General features: G+C 49.0%; 1 protein-coding gene across 1 annotated transcript; it reads left to right on the top strand.

Moving 5' to 3' along the window:
* Positions 1–9,267: 9,267 nt before the first annotated feature.
* On the top strand, positions 9,268–15,748 carry DUSP26 (dual specificity phosphatase 26). Its single transcript, XM_047717036.1, has 4 exons — positions 9,268–9,557; positions 11,564–11,845; positions 13,503–13,717; positions 14,214–15,748. Exons 2-4 carry the CDS (start codon positions 11,625–11,627, stop codon positions 14,411–14,413), a joined length of 636 nt encoding a protein of 211 aa, XP_047572992.1. The 5' UTR covers positions 9,268–9,557; positions 11,564–11,624; the 3' UTR covers positions 14,414–15,748.
* The last annotated feature ends 3,353 nt before the right edge of the window (positions 15,749–19,101 follow it).

Genomic DNA, 19,101 nt, shown 5'->3' with positions numbered 1-19,101 from the left:
GGGGATGGGATAATTGGGTGATGGGCTTTAAAGAGGGCGTGTGATGCAATGAGCACCGGGTGTTGTATGCAACTGATGAATTATTGAACTCTACATCTGAAACTAATGATATGTTGACCTTAACTGAATTTTATTTTTTTAAGTTTTTATTTATTTATTTGACAGAGACATAGCGAGAGAAGGAACACAAACACGGGGAGTGGGAGAGGGAGAAGCAGGCTTCCTGCTGAGCAGGGACCCCAGTGCGGGGCTCAATCCCAGGACTCTGGGATCATGACCTGAGCCAAAGGCAGATGCTTGATTGAGCCACCCAGAAGCCCTGACTAATTGAATTTTAAATGGAAAAATGTATATTTATAAAACAACAGAAAATTATGTGTGTGTGTGTATATATATATATATATATATCAACAGGAAATTAGAAATAAATCATATACATATTTATATCAACATATGTTTACACATACACAAACAGAAAATGCAAATGTGACAAAATGTTAACAACTGTTAAATCTAGACGGTGAATAGTATTCATTCCACTGTATTTTTAAATTCTCTTTAAGATTGAAATTCCGTAGTATAAAATGTTGATAAGAAAAACACATAACAGGGGTACCTGGGTGACTCAGTGGGTTAAAGCCTCTGCCTTCTGCTCACGTCATGATCCCAGGGTCCTGGGATTGAGCCCAGCACTGGGCTCCCTGTTCAACAGGGAGCCTGCTTCCTCCTCTCTCTCTACCTGCTTCTCTGCCTGCTTGTGATCTCTGTCAAATAAATAAATAAAATCTTTAAAAAAAGGAAAAGAAAACACATAACACTAGGAAGGGAAACCTCTACACACCAGAAACTGGGAGAGTGATAAGAGGGGGCTGAAGCCATGGGTCTCACTGTGGGGCTAAGTTTTCAACATCTGATGTTTTCAACATCAACATGGGCTGAGTTTTCAACATCTGAGCAGAAACAAGAGTTGGCCCTACAGGTGTACCAGCTCCCATGGAGAAATAGTGTAAAGTCAGGTTCTTGGAGTAAATAATCACCCAACAAAAAGAGCAAGAAATTGGATGCTTACGGAGGTGGAAAGAAACATCCTCAGAACTTTGGAGGTTGAACTAAACAGTCCCAGAAACTTGGTACATGACTGAGATACCTCAAAGAGCAGTGAAGACCTAGACTGATCACACACCCCCAATACTAATGGTCCATCATTATCCTCTAGCTCAGGCTAGAAAATAGCCACAAGGAAGAACAATGAAAACCAAGACTATCTACACCCAATAGTTTGGTATCTTCATTAACACGACCTTACTATTCCATTGCCTTCATTAGCATAATTTTGCTAATCCAGGTGACTCTTATTCAGAAAGGAAAAGTTGCAAATAACTTTATAGTTCATCATAGGAACTTATCAAAAGACCCAGCATTCAAAAAAGCATCAACATAGATTTCACATTCCAAGACTCTATAAATGCCTGTCTCAAAAGCCTCATCTTGCTGTTTCCAGAGTTCTGGATTTTATTTATTTATTTGAGAGAGAGAGAGAGAGAGCATGAGTGGAAGGAGGGGCAGAGAGAGAGGGAGAAGCAGACTCCCCGCTCAGCAGGGAGCCAAAGTGGGACTCAATCTCAGGATCCTGAGATCCTGACCTGAGCTGAGCGCTGTCACTTAACTGACTGAGCCACCCAGCCGTCCCCTCTAAATCCTATACTCTTGTATCATGATAATTGCCCCATTCTAATCAAGTCCTTATATTGAAAGACCTTCCTTAATTAATTTATTAATTAAATTATAATTTATAAATTAAATTAATTAATTCCTTAATTGAGATCAAAATATCAATTAATCAGGTCTTGTGGAGAAACTATTTCTGAAGTTAGATTTCTCCCTCCCTCTAATAAGCAATAAACGCAGTTTTGTGTTACCAAGAGGTTATTCAGGTACTATTTGGGAAGCCAGCATTCTACAAGAACAACGAGAAAATTCTGTAGCCAACAAAGGAAAAAGGCAGATTACAATAAAGTAATGGCAAGAACACTGGGGGGAAAAAAAAAAAAAAGAAGACTTCTCATCAGCAAAAATAAATGCTGGAAGACAATGAAGTAATATCTTTGATGTGCTGAGGAGCCATAATTGGAACTGAAATTTCTAAAGTCAGGCAAAATATCATTTACAAGTCAAGGCAAATCAGAAGTTTTTTGACACTGAAGCACTTAGAAATTACTACTAATAGACCCGTACGAAAAGAAATACTAAATAAGAAAGAAATGAACCTAGAAGGTATGAAAAGGATAAAGAAGCAACTGTATGCAAAAGAATTGTTAAAATATGCTGGTAAGTCTAAATAACTACTGAATGTGAAAAAAAATTATAATATCAGTCATTTTGTGTGTATTTTCAAAAACCAGCTGGCATTCCCAGTTAAAGGCAGCATATTAAAAGCAAGCATTTGTTTCTGCTTCTTCCTGAAACCCCACAAAAATGACAGTCAAAGGATTTTCTTCAAACATAAAACCTACCAGAATGAAAAGAACAGGAAATATTTTAGTAGCAGCAGAATGTTGGATGCTGCGAAGGAAAAGGCAAGTCAGTTGGGGAATATCGGTGATCATCTGATTTCACCACAGAGCCCCCCAAAAGGCCAGGCAACTGGCAACACTAGCTGTCTGTAGAGCGAAGTCTGAAGACAGACTAAACCCACACACTGCCCTGAAAGTCTGTTTAAGGTAATAAACACCACAGATCTCCTCTCACCACATCGTCAGGCAAATGGTCCTTCCCCACCTCAGCATGAGATTGGAGGCTTATTCTCTGAAGAAATAGAACAAAAGGTCTCTGGACTGGGGGAATATCAGGCATATTTGAACATGCCAGTATCCTATTAAAAATAGAAGGATGCCCAGGAAACCGGGCTTCCAGAGGAGAGAGGAATTCCCAGCATGAGGATAAGAGGAGATCCCAGGGTAACAGCTCAACCCTAGTACAGAGAGCAATGGGTCTGGATGGGGATAAGTCAGAAAGTTCCAGAAAAGACTTATGGTTGGGGGGCGAGGGATGGGAATGACACTGAGAAAGTAATGGATATGTTTGCCAAGAGGAGATTTAGGCAACTGGGGGAAAGTGTGGGGCTGTAATTAGTGAGACATTGCTGAAAATTAAACAAACAAACAGTACACATTAACCGAAGGGAAAACAAAGGAAAAGTCGTCGTCAACAAGGTGGTTCAACTGTGAATAACAGTTCTATAGTTTTAATACCTTAAACACTGACAACTTATAAACAAAATTAGGATATGGCTATTTTTTAAAAATGTATAGGGAGGGAATGTTGACATAGATCTTGTGGGGGATGGAATAAAGAGGAGGAAAAAAAAAACCTTCAGTTTTCATTTGAGAAATCAATAGGTAATGCCTAAAACTGAAAATTTAAAAACAGTAAAATAAACATATTAAGAAAGATGAAAAGAAAGAAATACTTGGCGTTTTTTAGTACCTTTGCTTCCAGGCAGTGGGGAACCAGGAAGGGGAGCGAGGGGGAAGGGGGAAGACACATATGGGAGGGCTTCTAGGCAGAGGGGAGCTACTGTTTCACAGGATCTTTATGCTCTCTATGGGACCAATGACCATAGAAACAAATTTTCCTACAACTGGATTCAAAGTACTGGATCGTAATAATAAAGAAGATAGGAGGAAAAGTATTCTGAAGGAAATTAAAATAAAAATCCTCATGAAGAGGTTAAAAGGACCAATTAAATGTAGACTTTGTTTAACCTGAAAATTGACAGAGCTCAGTAAAGAGAATAAAAAATACAAGACAAACCGAATCAAAGAAAGGAGACAAAAAGGAAGAGAATGATAAATTTAAAAAACAAAAAAATGGCAAAAACTTAAAATACATTGGTCATCACAATAAATATAAAAAGAGAATCACTGTTAAAACACAGATTGGGGCGACTGGGTGGCTCAGTCCGTTTAGCGGCCAGCTTCTGATTTCTGCTCATTTCATGACCTCAGCATCCTGAGATGGAGCCCTGCCTCTGGCTTAGAGCTCAGTGTGGCATCTGCTTGAGGTTTTCTCCCCCTTCCTCTGCCCCTCCCCCTGTTTGAGAGCTCTCTCTCTCTCTAAAAGAAATCATTTTTAAAAATAAAATGGATTGATTTTTTTAAACCTAACTATAAATAGTTTATAAGAGCTTCACTTAAAATGTATATACATGTATTTCAGACAAATTCTTTAAATTCTTAGACAAAAAACCTACCAACAAAGAGTTTTAATTTTTTTTTAAAAGCCTGTGAATTCTATGGATCTAATAACACAACTCGATACTATCCAAACAACAATGGACAGAATTATGTTGTAGGATTTTTTTCTCTGTTGGTGCTCGCAGTTCTTGAAGAGATAAACCAGACAGAGTCGTGGGCAGCAAAGCGAAGTTTATTGAGCTATAGCAAAGTGATAGAACAAAGCTCTATTTAAAAAATGAGAGAGGAAACCCAAAGGGATTGCCATCAAAGGTTCTAAATCTTAAGGGGTTTTTATGGGCTTGTTGGTGAGCTGTTTTAATCTGATTAACCCTCCTATGCCTGTCATCCAATCAGGTTTTTGTCACCTATCTATCATAAGGGAGACAGGGGAGCGCTCCTTCCGGGGTGGTGTAAAATCCTTTTGAGGGTGGGTTCCTCTTGAGGGACTGTGGGGGGGGGGGGGTGCCTTATTCCTGCCCAATTACACTAAGGAATTAACAAGCCCATAAACCTAGGAGATTTTAATTCATCTCTCAAAAACTGATAAATCAAGATTTAAAAAATAAGGATTTAGAATATATTAAAACCTTACATAGGAGGGAAAGCAAGATAGAAACTTGCATCCCAAAAGACACTAACTAGCCTCTTCAAGCAAAAACTGGCCACATGGAAAGCCACTAAGGAAATCTCAACCAATTTCTTAGAACTGACCTTTAAAATGAAGTCATATGGACTGTAGAAAAATTGGGAAATGTGGATTTTTTAAAGCACAAAATAAAAATTATCTGTCCTCCCCCCTCTGCCTGGAGATGGCCTCTTTTAATATTTGACATATTTCCTTTCGGTCTTTTTCAAAATGTGTATTTATACCTGCTTTTCTTTTTCTTCCCTTCTTTTTTTCATAGGGAGATTTGCCGCATATTCCTTTTGTGTCCTGTTTTATTTGCACATAATGTCCTAGTTTATTTCTGCTGTAAGGGCACTAGCCTCCCTGGAGTTTATTTGCATTCCACATCCAGGCTAACGGAAGGAGTATCTGCTCCATGCGATAATGTGTGGCTCTCAGGAGAACGTGAGTATTCACGGCGGTAAGATGTGTTCAGCCTTAGGTAAACCAGAAGGAAAGTGGCGACAGAATGCATTACAGGAGAGGTGGAGAGGAAGTTATCAGAGTTGAAGCAAAAGCCGGATGGTCCCTCTACCAAAAGGACCCTGGTGCCTCCTCTCACCCCCAATTCAGAACCTGCAGGATCCGGGCGGAGGAAATGCTCACTCACACCCGGCGGACTCCTGAGAGGACAGGCCCACCAATCCCACGTGCGGAGCGAGGGGAGAGGAGGCGCTAACTATGGGCGGTGGAAGAAGCCAAAGGACTGTCCCTGGGAGAATGGAGATGTAGAAGAACAAGGCAGAATCAACACGGGGTCCCTCAAAGGACGTCGAGTCTTCGGCCCCGCCTCCCCTCACCACATTCCCAACGCTAAATAAAGTCACAATCGTCTGTGTACGGCATCTGGACCCTTCCGGTGTCAATGCGGTCTAACCCCGCAGCAGAGGTCAAGGTGCTGGAGCCGGGGGCGGGGAGGAACCAGCCCGGGAGCGATGGGCGGGGCTGCTCTTAGGGCGCGGCGACTGGAAGGAAGCCAGGTCCCCGCCCTTCTGCTGTGGCTGGTGTCGGGAAAGCCGTGCCCTGCGGCAGCGATGTCCCCGGTTTCTCCCGCCTCCAGCGCTCCCACTCAGCGGAACCTGCCCCTGGCGAGCCGCGCCCCCTAAGGGACCTGGATTTAAGGCTCAAGCAAGATTTAAGATTTAAGATTTCAAGATTTAAGGGTTGCTTGCCTTCCTTCTTGTAATTTCTGCTGAATGCCTGCTTGACACACGGGAGGACTTGATACATTTTAACTGTTGCTATTCTTTTTCTTTAGGTGTGCCCACTTGCTACAGTGATGTGAGGCACAGGCTTTGGTTTAAAAAGTCCTGGGTTTAGGGGCTCCTGGGTGGTTCAGTGGGTTAAAGCCTCCGCCTTCGGCTCAGATCATGATTACCAGGGTCCTGGGATCAAGCCCTCCATCCGGCTCTCTGCTCAGCGGGGAGGCTGCTTCCCCTTCTTTCTCTTTGCCTGCCTCTCTGCCTGCTTGTGATCTCTGTCAAATAAATAAATAAAAATCTTAAAAAAAAAAAAAAAGCCTTGGGTTTAAATCCATCTTCAAATCCCACTTATTAGCTACTTGGCTGCGGCAGAGTGGATTTGCCACGACTCTAGATCTGTTTCCTCAGCTGTAAAATGGAATTAATGTTACCTACTTTATGGGATTGAATTAGCTAATCTATGTAAAGCACTTAGCATAGTGCCCAGCCTGCAGTTAATGGTAGGAATTAGAATTACCATTTAACATATGGTTGTTGGTGTTTCTTGTCCCCCCCCCCCCCCACTACTTCTTCTCCCTCTCTCTTAATTAAATATTTTGGGGTGAGGGAGGCATTTCTTTTGAGACCATTTGGAAATCTATTCCTGTTTTTCAGTAGCCTCATTTTTCCATTTTAGCTCATCTTAGTATAATGCATCCATGCTTTCTAGTGTGGAGGGCAGAGATTTAAAGAAATAGAGAAATAAGTGAAGTTACATATAGCTCAGGTGTCCTTCAACAGATACCTGTATCAACACAAACAAGGAAGCAGACAAAAGAGAGTGGATCCACAAAGGCTTTATAAAGGAAGCAACTCTTCAGCGTCATCTTGAAATATAAACGTTTGGAATCAGATAACCCTGTATTTGGACCTATGCTCTGCCACTGACTAGCTGTGGGTGAATTAGCTTATCATCTGGCCCAAGTGTCTGTCACCTCGTGTATTCAGTGATGATACTAACATCCACCTACAAGTTGGGTGGGATTAAATTAGCTGATAAATGTGAAAGCCCAAGAAATTGACAGATAGTAAATTATTAATACATGCTGCTTCTATTAGCTTCCAACCCTCTCCAGTCCTATCTTCAGCATTACCTTCTCCCTACTAACTCTTCCAGCCTCCCTCCCCCTCTCATCCTTAATTTAGTTTGCTGTCACCTGGAAACCTAATACCCGTCCTAGCTACTAAGAAAAATATAAAGCCAGGGTGCCTAGGTGGCTCATTTGATTAAGCTTCTGCCTTCAGCTCAGGTCATGATCCCAGGGTCCTGAAATTGGGTCCCACATGGGGCTCCCTGCTCAGTGGGCAGCCTGCTTCTCCCTCTCCCTCTGCCTCTCTCTCTCTCTCTCTCAAATAAATAAATAAAATCTGAAAAAAAGAAAAATATAAAGCCGCCGGAGTTGCAGGTTGACATCTGGTCATTAATGGTCCATTGATGAAGATATTGATCCATGGACAACTTCTATGGTTACCTGAAAACATCTGCCCCTGTTGTCCATAGCATGCCTTAGAGCATATTTTTCCAGCTTTTTGAGAAAAGTGAAATGCAGGTTTGAAACGGAAGTCTTGCCAAAGCTTGAGATCAAGTTCAGCTATACCTTCTCAACCTACCAACCCTCAAGACTGTGTCACTTAAAATGAGGTTAGTCCAATAATATGTGCTCTTTCACGATTTGACCTGTGACCATTTTTTTTTAAGTATTCTATTTATTTATTTGATGGAGAGAGAGAGAGAGAAAGAGAGCGCACACAAGCAGGGGGAGCCGCAGAGGGAGAGGGAGAAGCCGGTTTGATGACCAGGGAACTAGCTGCAGGGCTGGATCCCAAGACTCCAGGACCATGACCTGAGTCAAGGCAGAAGTTCAAGTAACTGAGCCACCCAGGTGCCCCGACTTGTGACCGTTTTTTACTGACTTTTTTTTTGGGGGGGGACAACAAATTAAAATTTGAAATTTCCCAAGCCAATCCTTTGTTTTGAATGATGAGGATTTCATTTCTTCATGTAAACCGCCATGCCAAGAAGGCATGGAGGGGAATTGAGTTTGCTTCTCTAGAGAGGAAAAGGCTAGGAGGGGACATTAATCCTGGACCGCAGCCTGTGATGGAACCTCCTCTGTAGCACGAAATTGACCTGAGGATTGTGTCACTTTAGCCAGTAAGCACTAGAGGAAGAAGACCAGAGATCAAAGCCTCACCGACCACCCCTGCTGGGAACATAGTCAATCCTGATTTCAGCTACAGTTGCTAATGTTTTCTCATCTGAAACGAGGTCCAGCCTGACCTTATCAACTTTCTGCCTCCCTCCTGCAGACAACTCTCCCGGAGTCCTCATCTACCTGGTTTTCAACAGCATCACCTGATGGCCTTCATTCCCTCTCCACATCCCCCATCAACAATGAACTAATGACTGGGGACAGCAGCCCTGAGCTTGCCTTCCAAGTGTTGACCATCTTGAAACCCACAAGGTGATTACCGTAGAAAATCAAGTAAAGCTAAGCATAACTAAAAGGGAGCACACGTGAAGAGTAAGGGCATGAGTTTCTTCCAGCCTCAGGGGGAAAGGCGTTCACTAAGAGCCCAGCTGCCCAAAGTGGGTTCCTGGGGAAAATCCACTCTTCCTCTCCATTGTGTGGGGTCACTGGTTTAGAACAGTTAAGGACATGAACTTCGAGTCAGACTGCCAGGGTCTGAAACTCAGCTCAGTCCATAACTAGCGTGTGGCCCTGGCAAATGACTTCACCTGCCTGGGCCTCAGTCTCCTCCTCCCTAAAATGGGGACAGTGATAATGTCCCCATATCGCACAGACCTGGGGTGCGGATAAACTGAGTGCAGAGATGTGAAACACGTGGTATATAATAAATACGAATCAGGGCTACCAACCCGTGTAATTTACGACTCAGTGTTACTGAGAAGAAGCCATGGACAAGTGAGGCGCGCCATCCTGTCTACGTGATTAACTAATGCTGTCCGGGGAGGAGCGAATGTGTTAAAGGCACCGTCTGGGAGGGCTTGTATAATGTCATCCTCAAGCAAAATGCCTTGTAATTGGCGCAGCTCCTAACACACACGTCCGCCCGAGCATGCACGCGAGGCGGGGCTGCTCGGCTGCGTGGTCTGGGTCTGGTCTGTAAACACCCGCGGGCGAGCCCGCGCGGCGTGTCCGCTCGGACCGCCGGGTGAGGCTGCGTCTCTGTGTGTCACCGACACACACACACACACACTGATATGAACCCTGCTTCGACGTGCGTGTCACGGCTTAAAAATAGAGGCTAAGCCGTCAGCCGGTCTCGCAGCGGCAGCGGCAGCGGGCGGGGGCGGCGGCGGCGGCGGCAGGAGAGTCATGGCCGTGGCGCTGGCTGCGCCTGCCCTCGGCCTCCGGGACTGAGACCCCGCGTCGCGCTCGCACCGAGGTAGAGGGGGTGCGGGGCGGGGGCGGGGGTGGGGGTGGTCGCCTCCCTCGCGGCGCCGAGAGGCGCACAGCTCGGGGCTGGGGGTGGTGGGGAGGGAAGACCGAGGGAGGGGACGCGGGAGCCGAGCCAGCTGAGCTCCCCAGGGCTCCCTCCCTGCACCCCCAGCGCCGGTCTGTCTGGGCTGGCCGCGGCCGGGGCGACAGCCATGAACCTGTTAGAACCGCCACGGCGGCGGGCGGCCGGCGAGGGCGGGGAGGCCGCGGACGCGGCCTGAACGCGGCGGATGGGGCTGGAGAAGGCCGAGGGGTGTACCCCGGGACGGAATGGGGTCCTCCAGCCCCGGGGAGAAATAGAGTCCCACCGAGCTCCTTCCTACATCTGAGCTCCTTCCCGCTTCCCCTTTACCATGTAGCGTCAATCACCCGGGCAGCAGAGGCTATTTCGAGAAACCGTTCTTTGGGAATAAAGTGATGGGGTCTTTAGGAGCGAGGAGACAAGGCAGGTGATGTTGATGATGGTCGAACGATGATGATGGTGGTGGTGATGGCGATGGTGGCTATGGTGCTATTATCTCTGTGGTCTCTCCACCCCAGCCTTTGCAAAAATCTCTCTCCCTGAACACCCTAAGGTCCAGGCTCCCCTCAGCAGCCCTGATCCTAATGCCCCTGAACGCTAAGACCTGTTATTGCATGGTCTCCCCTGGCCTAGGGGAAAGGAGAGCTGGGGACCCTGGCTCACAGGGAGGGATGGGTTCACAGAGTGTGTGCAGGTCAAAGATGGCCTCTAGCTAGTAGACTTTCGGTTGAGGACCAGGATGGGAGTAAAAAGGGAATCCTTGGGACCAGCCCACCCTGGTGATGGGAGAGGAGGAGGAGAAAGGGGCTCTTATCACAATGGCCTCTCTGCCTGAAGGACCCAGGCCAAGTCTCAAAGGCTGGCCCTTCCCAGCTCTGCCGTTCTGAACAAGCTCCCACTTTCAGAAAGGCCAGCTGTCCACAGAGAGTCCAGGGAACACCTGCTGAGCCCCTCCCTGCCAGCCCCATGCCCCGCATAGAGTCACTTGACTCCAACAGCAACACAGATGGCCATTTCAGCCTCTGAGACCCTGGCGGGAGCCCTCATCCTTTCCCTTCTTCAGTCCCCAGCCTCCGCCTCTCCCCCACACACCCAGACACGTTACTCCAGCCCTGCTTGACTCAGAAATAAGAGATGAGGTTTGATCAGTAATTTCTGCATGCTGATCGAAGGAGAGTGGTTTGGCCATTGTGCACATAGCTTGGCACCCTCTTCCATTAGTGCATGCCTTCGGCAAGTGTTTTTCAAAAACTTACACTTCCTCTGTATTGCTGTTCCCCCACTCACTCCAGCCCCCAACATACACATCCCACAGTAGGCCTAACTCTGAGGCAGTGGTAGGGCAGGAATAGGTTAAAGCAGCCCATCTCTCTGCTGCTGAGAATCGGGCTTGGCATATGTCATGGCCCCAGCTGCTGCTGTCTTCCCGCTAATTCCCTCCGGATGAGTCCAGAGCCACCCCCCCATTCCCATCCCAGCTCCCTGGGCTCTCTGCCTGGAGCCCCAGGCAGATGAGACCCAGATTCCGGCTGGCAAGAGCTCCCACAACGGGCACTGCCACCCAAATATCAAATGTGTGTGTGTGTTTATGTGTGTGTGTTGGGAGTGGGGGTGGAGTGGCAGAGCAGAAAGCCAGCAGCTGGGCAGCTCCCTCTCCCCGTAAACAAGGACATGTGACTCCCACCTCCTTGCCTGGCTGAGCCAAAGAGCAGAAAGGAGCCACTGCAGCTTAAGGGAGAGAGTAATTGTGTCTTGCCGCCGCCGCCCCCCCCCCCCCGCCGCCGCCCCCCCCCCCCCCCGCGCCCCACCCAGGGCCAGAGTTCCCTTCCCTCCCTTGAGAGGCATTTCCCCAGGGCCCAGCCCAGCTGGCAAGAAGGGAAGCAGCTGCTCCGGACCCAGTCAGGTGTGTCTCCCTTCCATCCCTCCTGCAGCAACAGCCACCGGAGACTGACCCATCAGCAGCTCGAGGACACGCCTGCAGCCGCCTCTGAGATGTGCCCTGGTAACTGGCTCTGGGCCTCCATGACTTTTATGGCCCGCTTCTCCCGGAGCGGCTCAAGGTCTCCTGTTCGCACTAGAGGGACCCTGGAGGAGATGCCCTCGGTTCAACATCCCTTCCTCAATGTCTTTGAGTTGGAGAGGCTGCTCTACACAGGCAAGACCGCCTGTAACCATGCCGATGAGGTCTGGCCCGGCCTCTACCTTGGAGACCAGTACGTAGCCGGCAGCCCGGGGTCATGGCTCTGTGTGTGTGTGTGTGTGTGTGTGTGTGTACGCACGCAAGAAGGAGAAGGGTGTCGGGGAGGCCCTGAGTCGTGTTGTTGGTTCCAGGTTGAGGAGGGAGGGGCAGGGGTGCATGGGCAGAGAGTGGAAGCTGGAGGGTTTGGGGGAGCTGGGGCAGGATTATTGATATGCCCAACTCTGGACAGCTAGTCTCTGTTTAAGCAATAATGTCACTCACTTAGCAAAATTAATTATTGAGTGCCGATGTCATGCAGCAGACATCACAGATGACTTCCCTGACCTTCCATCTGTGGTGCCGTGATGCTGGTGAAGGGCAGCCATTGGGGGCCAGGAAGTGGGTGGCAAGCCGAGGGGGTGGCCAGGCAAAGCCGCAGCACATGCAGAGGTTCTGGGGCTTGGGGGCCCTGGAGAGAAGAGCATCCAGGGAAGGGTCCCCCTCACTTTTCTCTCTCTCAAGGGCTTCATAGTCTACAAGGAGCTTTTCACATGCATTTTCTCTCTTAATCTTCACAACAGCCTTGGGAGGTAGGTACCACTGCCCTCAGGTTACAAAAGGCAAAACTGAAGCTCAGAGATGTTGTGACTGGCCCAAGGTCAGATGGGTCCTAAGTAGCAGAGCCAGGACTTGGAGGTTCAAGTTCAGTGCTCGTTGTACTTGAGGAGTTTGCTCTGGACAAGGCATTGGCCCTGAGGTATGGCCGTGTTGCCTGAGAGGCATCTGCCACTAAGCTGAGGGGGGTGGGCCAGAGGAACACCCCAAGGTGATGTCACAAGACAGGGTCATGTGAGCATGGAATAACTGGTAGAACGTGAGAAGATTCTAGGTATCAAAGAGAGTAGAAAGCAATAGGGGAGGGGCGCCTCGGTGCCTCAGTGGGTTAAGCCTCTGCCTTCGGTCATGATCTCAGGGTCCTGGGATCGAGCCCCGCATTGGGCTCTCTGCTCAGCGGGGAGCCTGCTTCCCCCTCTCTCTCTGCCTGCCTCTCTGCCTACTTGTGATCTCTCTCTCTCTCTCTCTTTCTCTCAAATAAATAAAATCTTGAAAAAAAGAGAAAGCAACAGGGGAGTTAGGTGTGGGAGCCAGGGTCAGAATCCTATCACCTCCAGGTTAGCAGGAGGTTGAACATGAGCTGTTCCAACAACCCAGCCAAGGTCCAGATCCCCACTGGTGCACTGACCTCCATGTTGACCTTTTCTGTCTCTGCTTGAATACCCCAGTGACGGGAGAGTCATTCCCTCCAAAGGTGTTTCTGTTTTTCTTCAGCTGGATTTCACGGTTAGTACATACTTCCATACACGAAGTACAGAACCACTCAGCCCTGGCCACAAATCAAGTAAAAATCCCACTGCCTTGGAGGACTCTCTCAATATTTTACATTATGGATATAGTTAGCCACTCCAATAGTCTTCTCTTCTCCAGGCAGAACCTCCCCCAGAACTCTCAACCCTCGCGCTAGGATACAACTCTGGGTCTTTGCCATCTTGGTTCCCTGCTCTGGGTCCTCTGTAGGCGCGGCAGAGGCCTGGAGCCGGTGACGTCATCGAGGCAGCGGACAGGGTGGAGGCCGAGGCTTCGTGGCCGGAGCCTAGCTGCCCCACCCTCCCTTTATTGTCTGCTCTACTCAGGGACATCGCTAACAACCGACGGGAGCTGCGCCGCCTGGGCATCACGCACGTCCTCAACGCCTCACACAGCAGGTGGCGAGGCACCCCCGAGGCCTACGAGGGGCTGGGCATCCGATATCTGGGTGTCGAGGCCCATGACTCACCAGCCTTTGACATGAGCATCCACTTCCAGACAGCTGCGGACTTCATCCACCGGGCACTGAGCCAGCCAGGAGGTAGGAGCGGGAAGCCAGGGGTAGGGAAGGAAGTGGGGACATGGAGTTGGGGGAAAGCCGGAGGGTTCAAGGCAGGAGAGATTTGAGTGACATGATAGAGGCTCAGGATCTGATAGGAAGGCAAGAAAACACTGTCATCTGTCTGTAAAAGGCAGTGCATGAGAAGAAGAGAAGGAAAGAATCCACAGTGTTAACAGAGGCCTGATGCTAATGCACTTGGGAACGCTGGGCAGATCACCACTCTGTGCAAGACTCAGTTTTGCATTAGTGATGAGCATCTGTCTCCCTGGGAGCCCTTTTCAGGCTCCCGGAGGCTGAGCTGCTACATGCTCTGGGTCTGTCGTATCCTATCCAGGCATCCCAGGGGTCGGCATTCCTCCCACCCGCAGTCTGCACCCTGCTTCCCCGTCTCCCTCCTCACCCGGCCCCATAGCCCTCGCCGCCGCCAGCCCACCACATACTGTCCCACAGCCGCCTTGTGTGTCTGTCCTCGCAGGGAAAATCCTGGTGCACTGCGCCGTGGGCGTGAGCCGGTCCGCCACGCTGGTGCTGGCCTACCTCATGCTGTACCACCACCTCACCCTCGTGGAGGCCATCAAGAAGGTCAAGGACCACCGAGGCATCATCCCCAACCGGGGCTTCTTGCGGCAGCTCCTGGCCCTGGATCGCAGGCTGCGGCAGGGTCTGGAGGCATGAGGGGAGGGGACAGGAGGTCAGGCCAGGTGCATTTGGCCCTGGCTCCCAGCTGGAGAGAGGAGGCCCAGATAGCCCATCCTCTCCTGTGGGCAGGAGAGCAAGAGGGCTGGGGCTCCCACTACTGCTGCTGTTGGTTGGGAGGGGATGGGGGGTGAGGCTGGTTGGTGTGCTGGGCACCCAGGAGGGAGCTGACCAGGGAAGGAAGCAGCTAAAGCTGTAGGTAGACGGCAGTCCTGGGACTCCGACCCCCTGGATTCCAGCCAGGCTGCTTCCAGTCACCCAGAGCCCCCTCCGCGCGTACACACACACACGCACACACACACCGTTGTGCCCAAGGGTTCCCACTCGCTCATTTAAGAACAAAAGTGTCATCTCTGTCCTGTGCTTGTGCTGGGCGTCAGGGATGCCGCAAGCACGAACGCCATGCCACGGTGTAGATATGTTGTGTAGATGATGGTGTTGAGACAGACGGTAAAGAGAGGGTGTGAAAAGCTGTGAAACCAGAGGGAGACACTCACAGACTTGTTACTCCAAGCGCAGGAAGAGAAGGTGTGGGAGGGTTGGCGCTGTGCCCGCGGGCGCTGGTCGCGGCCAGAAGCCGCAGAGGTGCATGCCTATGAGTCTTGAGATGATGGCTCCCCTCCTGGCTGCAGATGTCTTAAGGAAAAATAAAGATGGTGGACAAGACCCTGGTGAAGTCGTTGACAGCTTGTAAGGGCTCCCCACCTCTCTCCTGGAAGCCCCTGGCTTTCTGGCCATAGGAACAGTTCCTGACTCCCTCATCGTGGTCATAAACCTCCAGCGGTTCTCAGGGGGTGGCTCTTTCCAGTCCAATTTCACGGTGGCCAGAAGCGAAATCTTGAAGTGTTGCTTCCCACTGTGTCCACACAGGGGCAGCAGAGGACCAAAAAAACGTTAGGCTTGGCACCCCTGCTCTGTCTGCCAGGTCTAAACTAGGTCTCTGTTCCCCAGCTCAGGCGTGCAGGAAATATTGCTTTATTTTCCAAAAAATTTCCAGATTCTATATCAAGTCCCCATCGTGATGGGATAGCAGAATATGAATCTTAAATCAACCCCTTCCCTAAATCCTACATTCAGGGGGTCTGGGACTTGCCTGGTAACTAGAAATTGGAGGAGAGGGAAGGAGGGGTGATGTAATTGCTTCCTCTTGTCAGCTTTCCAGGTTTGCCTCATCAGAGTGTAACGCAGTCTCCTTAGTAAACTTGGTAAAAATTTAGACTCACCAACCAGAGAGAGTAGTATGGTGTTTCTGCTCTCCCAGCTGCCCAAACTGCCAGCCACCACCTCCCTCCTTTTAGAAAAAAACATGTTCCCAGAACAGAATATCTGCATGAAGGGGAGAAGGGGACAGACGAGAAGGTAAAAAATACAGGGAAAGGAATTCCTTAATATACCCGAAGGGTCTATCTTACCCCAAAGTATAGAAACTCAGAATCTCAAAGCTGGAAGGTGCTTTCCTAGATGATCCATTTCCACCCTCCAACAAGGCATGAATAAATTCTCTCTTTAATATCTTTGAAGATCTCCATCCAGCACCTCCTTGGACACCTTCGATGGTGAGGAACTGGTACATAACTTCCATACCATCGTGCCAGCTCTGAATATGAGAAAGCTCTACAATCACACATGTGTTACGCAGTCCGGTTACAGAGGTCGTGACGTGAGGCCAACAGATCTGCCAGCCTGGGCTCCCTGGCTATGGGGGCCTTTGGGCAGGTCCCTTTGCCTCTTCCCCACGTCGCGTCACATGCGAGTGTTCTGTCTGCTTCCACAGGGTCGCAATGGGCGTTTAAGTATGTGGTACTGAGCTCAGAGCACAGTCAGTATTTAATAAGTGTTCTTTGTCTTGCCCTGTCCCTCCCTGTGGTTTGAAGCCAGCTCTCCTGGTTCTCCTGTGTCCTCTGCTTTCCACCTAGCAGCTTTGATCGTGTCCAAGAGTCTGCGTTCGTCCCGTTTCAAGTTTCTTCCCCAGCCTGGCTGACAGTGGCATCTCTCTTCGGTTGGTGGCAACCAGGGCTGGTCTTAGCGCTTCAAGCAGAGTGTAGTCACTGGGACCTCAGATTTCTAGGACTGTTGAGGGTCAAGTTTATCTAAGGGGTAGAGTGAGACCTTCATTAGGAATGTGGATTCCAATGAAAATGCATTGACTCCCTATCAGAACCATGGGCAGGAGGACTTAAGAATAAGTAGAAATAACCCAGAGGTAAGTCATCCAAGAGGACGGACTAACTACCGACCTGACCAGCACAGAGTACCATGGACTTGGCACCTCCTTTGTTCTAGTCTAGTATATGTATCTGTTACTGTTGATGTAACCCGCAGTGCCTTCTAACTTCCAGTAGACAAGTATAACTACTAAAGTAGATTTGGCCAAAGGTGATCCTCACGGAGCAGGGGAGTTCAAGCCCCACGCTGGGTGGAGATACTGCTTAAATAAATTAAAACACAGCTGTGTGAGTGCAGACTGAATGTGCCTCACGAAAATCCCCTAGCATTGTCGTAAGCCGAGTCACTTGAGAACTTACGTCTGACTTCTAGTGGAGACGTGGAGCTACCAAACCAGATTTGGCCACAGATCATCCTCTCAGAGCAGGTTACGTAGTATTTAACAAAGCCTCTGCAGAGGCCGTCTTCAGCCTTTACAGATATTAAGATATTAACCCATTTAATCCTCCTAAAAACCCCATGAAAGGTATCCTTCCTTGGCATTGCTTAAGAACAAGGCATCTGAGGTGAAGTAATTTTCACAAGGACACACGCAGAAGTGAGCAGTGGAGATGCCAGGATTCACCCCCGTGTAGCCATCTAGCCGCCCTGCCTTTCATCCCTCACTCCACCACTGAAGGCTGTTAAAAGTCCAGACTCCCTCATCCTCTTCTTGGGAGCAGCTGGCCGTTTGAACCCAAGCCAAGGACTTGGCAGTGGACAGGACTAAGTGAGCCCTTAGCAGAAGCAGCCTGAGCTTCCAGCCGGCCGGGCCCTGCCCCTCAGGGACGGCAGCCCATGTCTGTCTTGTCGTCCTGCTCTGCTCCTGCCCTGGCCGCCTCCAGCCCCGGCCTGGGTGATGCAGACTCCAGCCTCTGCAGCAAGCCCCTGAGCCTTCGCTGCATCTGGGGAGAGGGAGAGATGTTTGCACAGTCCCTCACCCTGTAACTAATCCCAGCTGAGATGCTCCACGGGGAGGGGAGCTCAGGGAGAAGGGCTGCTTCTGAACCCTGAGGTAGCAGATGGAATGAGCTAGAGAGGCAGCTGAGCATTACACTGGCTGGAGAGGGCTGGGCTTGGGTGCACAGAAAGGCCCTTGCTAGAATAATCTCTTACAGAGAAGGCAGCCTTGTTGGGCGGGGGGGGGGGGGGGGGGGGGGGGGGGGGAGCAGTGTAGTGAGTCTGGTTATGAAGAGAGATACACCCAAACTGAGGGTTACGAGAGGGGAGGGGTGAAATGGGTGAAGGGAATTATGAGTGCACTTGTGAGGAGCACTGGGTGATGGACAGAATTGTTGAATCAGGGGCACCTGGGTGGCTCAGTCGGTTAAGCAGCTGCCTACGGGTCATGTTCCTGGAGTCCTAGGATCGAGCCCTGCATTGGGCTCCCCACTCAGCAGGGAGCCTGCTTCTCCTTGTGCTCTCTCTCTCTCTTTCTCGCTCTCAAATACATAAATTTTTTAAAAAAGAACCTGTTTTTAAAAAAGAATTGTTGAATCACTGTATTATATACCTGAAACTAATATAATACTGTATGTGGAATTAAGGCTTTTTAAAAATAATAATAATAATACAAGAAGAAAGAAAGAGGAAGAAAAGAAAGAGAAAGAAAGCTGTTTATAATAGGTTTCTCTCCCCAGACCTTTTTCTTTTTTTAAATCCTTTGCTCAGTTTTATTTTTTTATTTTTATTTTTTTTAAGATTTTTATTTATTTATTTGACAGACAGAGATCACAAGTAGGCAGAAAGGCAGGCAGAGAGAGAGGAGGAAGCAGGCTCCCTGCCAAGCAGAGAGCTCGATGCGGGGGCTCGATCCCAGGACCCTGGGATCATGACCTGAGCCAAAGGCAGAGGCTTAACCCACTGAGCCACCCAGGCGCCCCTCCCCAGACCTTTTTTTGAAGAAGGAGGAAAAGATTCAAAAGTTTAGGGAAGAGCCGTGTTCATACCCTAATGCCTGGATCCTATAAAAATATTACCTTGTGTGGCAAAAGGGATTTTGCAGAGGCGTTTAAACTACAACTTTATGGGGCGCCTGGCTGCCTCCATGGGTGGAAAATGCAACTCTCGATCTTGGGGTTGTGAGTTCAGGCCCCATGTTGGGTGTAGAGATTGCTTAAATAAACAAACAAAAAAAACACTTTACAACCTCGCATGAGGAAATAACACTGGATTGCCTGCCCCATCACATGAATCCTGAAAAGCAGAGAACTTTTTCACACCGTGGTGAGAGATTTGATGAGGGGGCTGAAACCCCTCTTCTGCCTAGAAGACAAGGGGGGGCGGGGTCATGAACGGAGGAATGCCTGCGGCTTCTAGAAGGAATGAAAAGGCAAGAAAGTGGATTCTCCCCTGATCCTCCAGAAGGGAACACAGCCCTGCGGACAGGGCTTGAGTTTAGCCCCATGAGACTCTTGTCAGACTTCTGATCTGCAAAACTGTAAGATAATAAATTCACTTTG

The sequence above is a fragment of the Lutra lutra genome, chromosome 2 (assembly GCF_902655055.1).
Source record: "Lutra lutra chromosome 2, mLutLut1.2, whole genome shotgun sequence".
NCBI classification, from domain to species: domain Eukaryota; kingdom Metazoa; phylum Chordata; class Mammalia; order Carnivora; family Mustelidae; genus Lutra; species Lutra lutra.
Note: the sequence above shows the minus strand (reverse complement) of the source record. Positions and strands in the feature narration are given on the sequence as shown.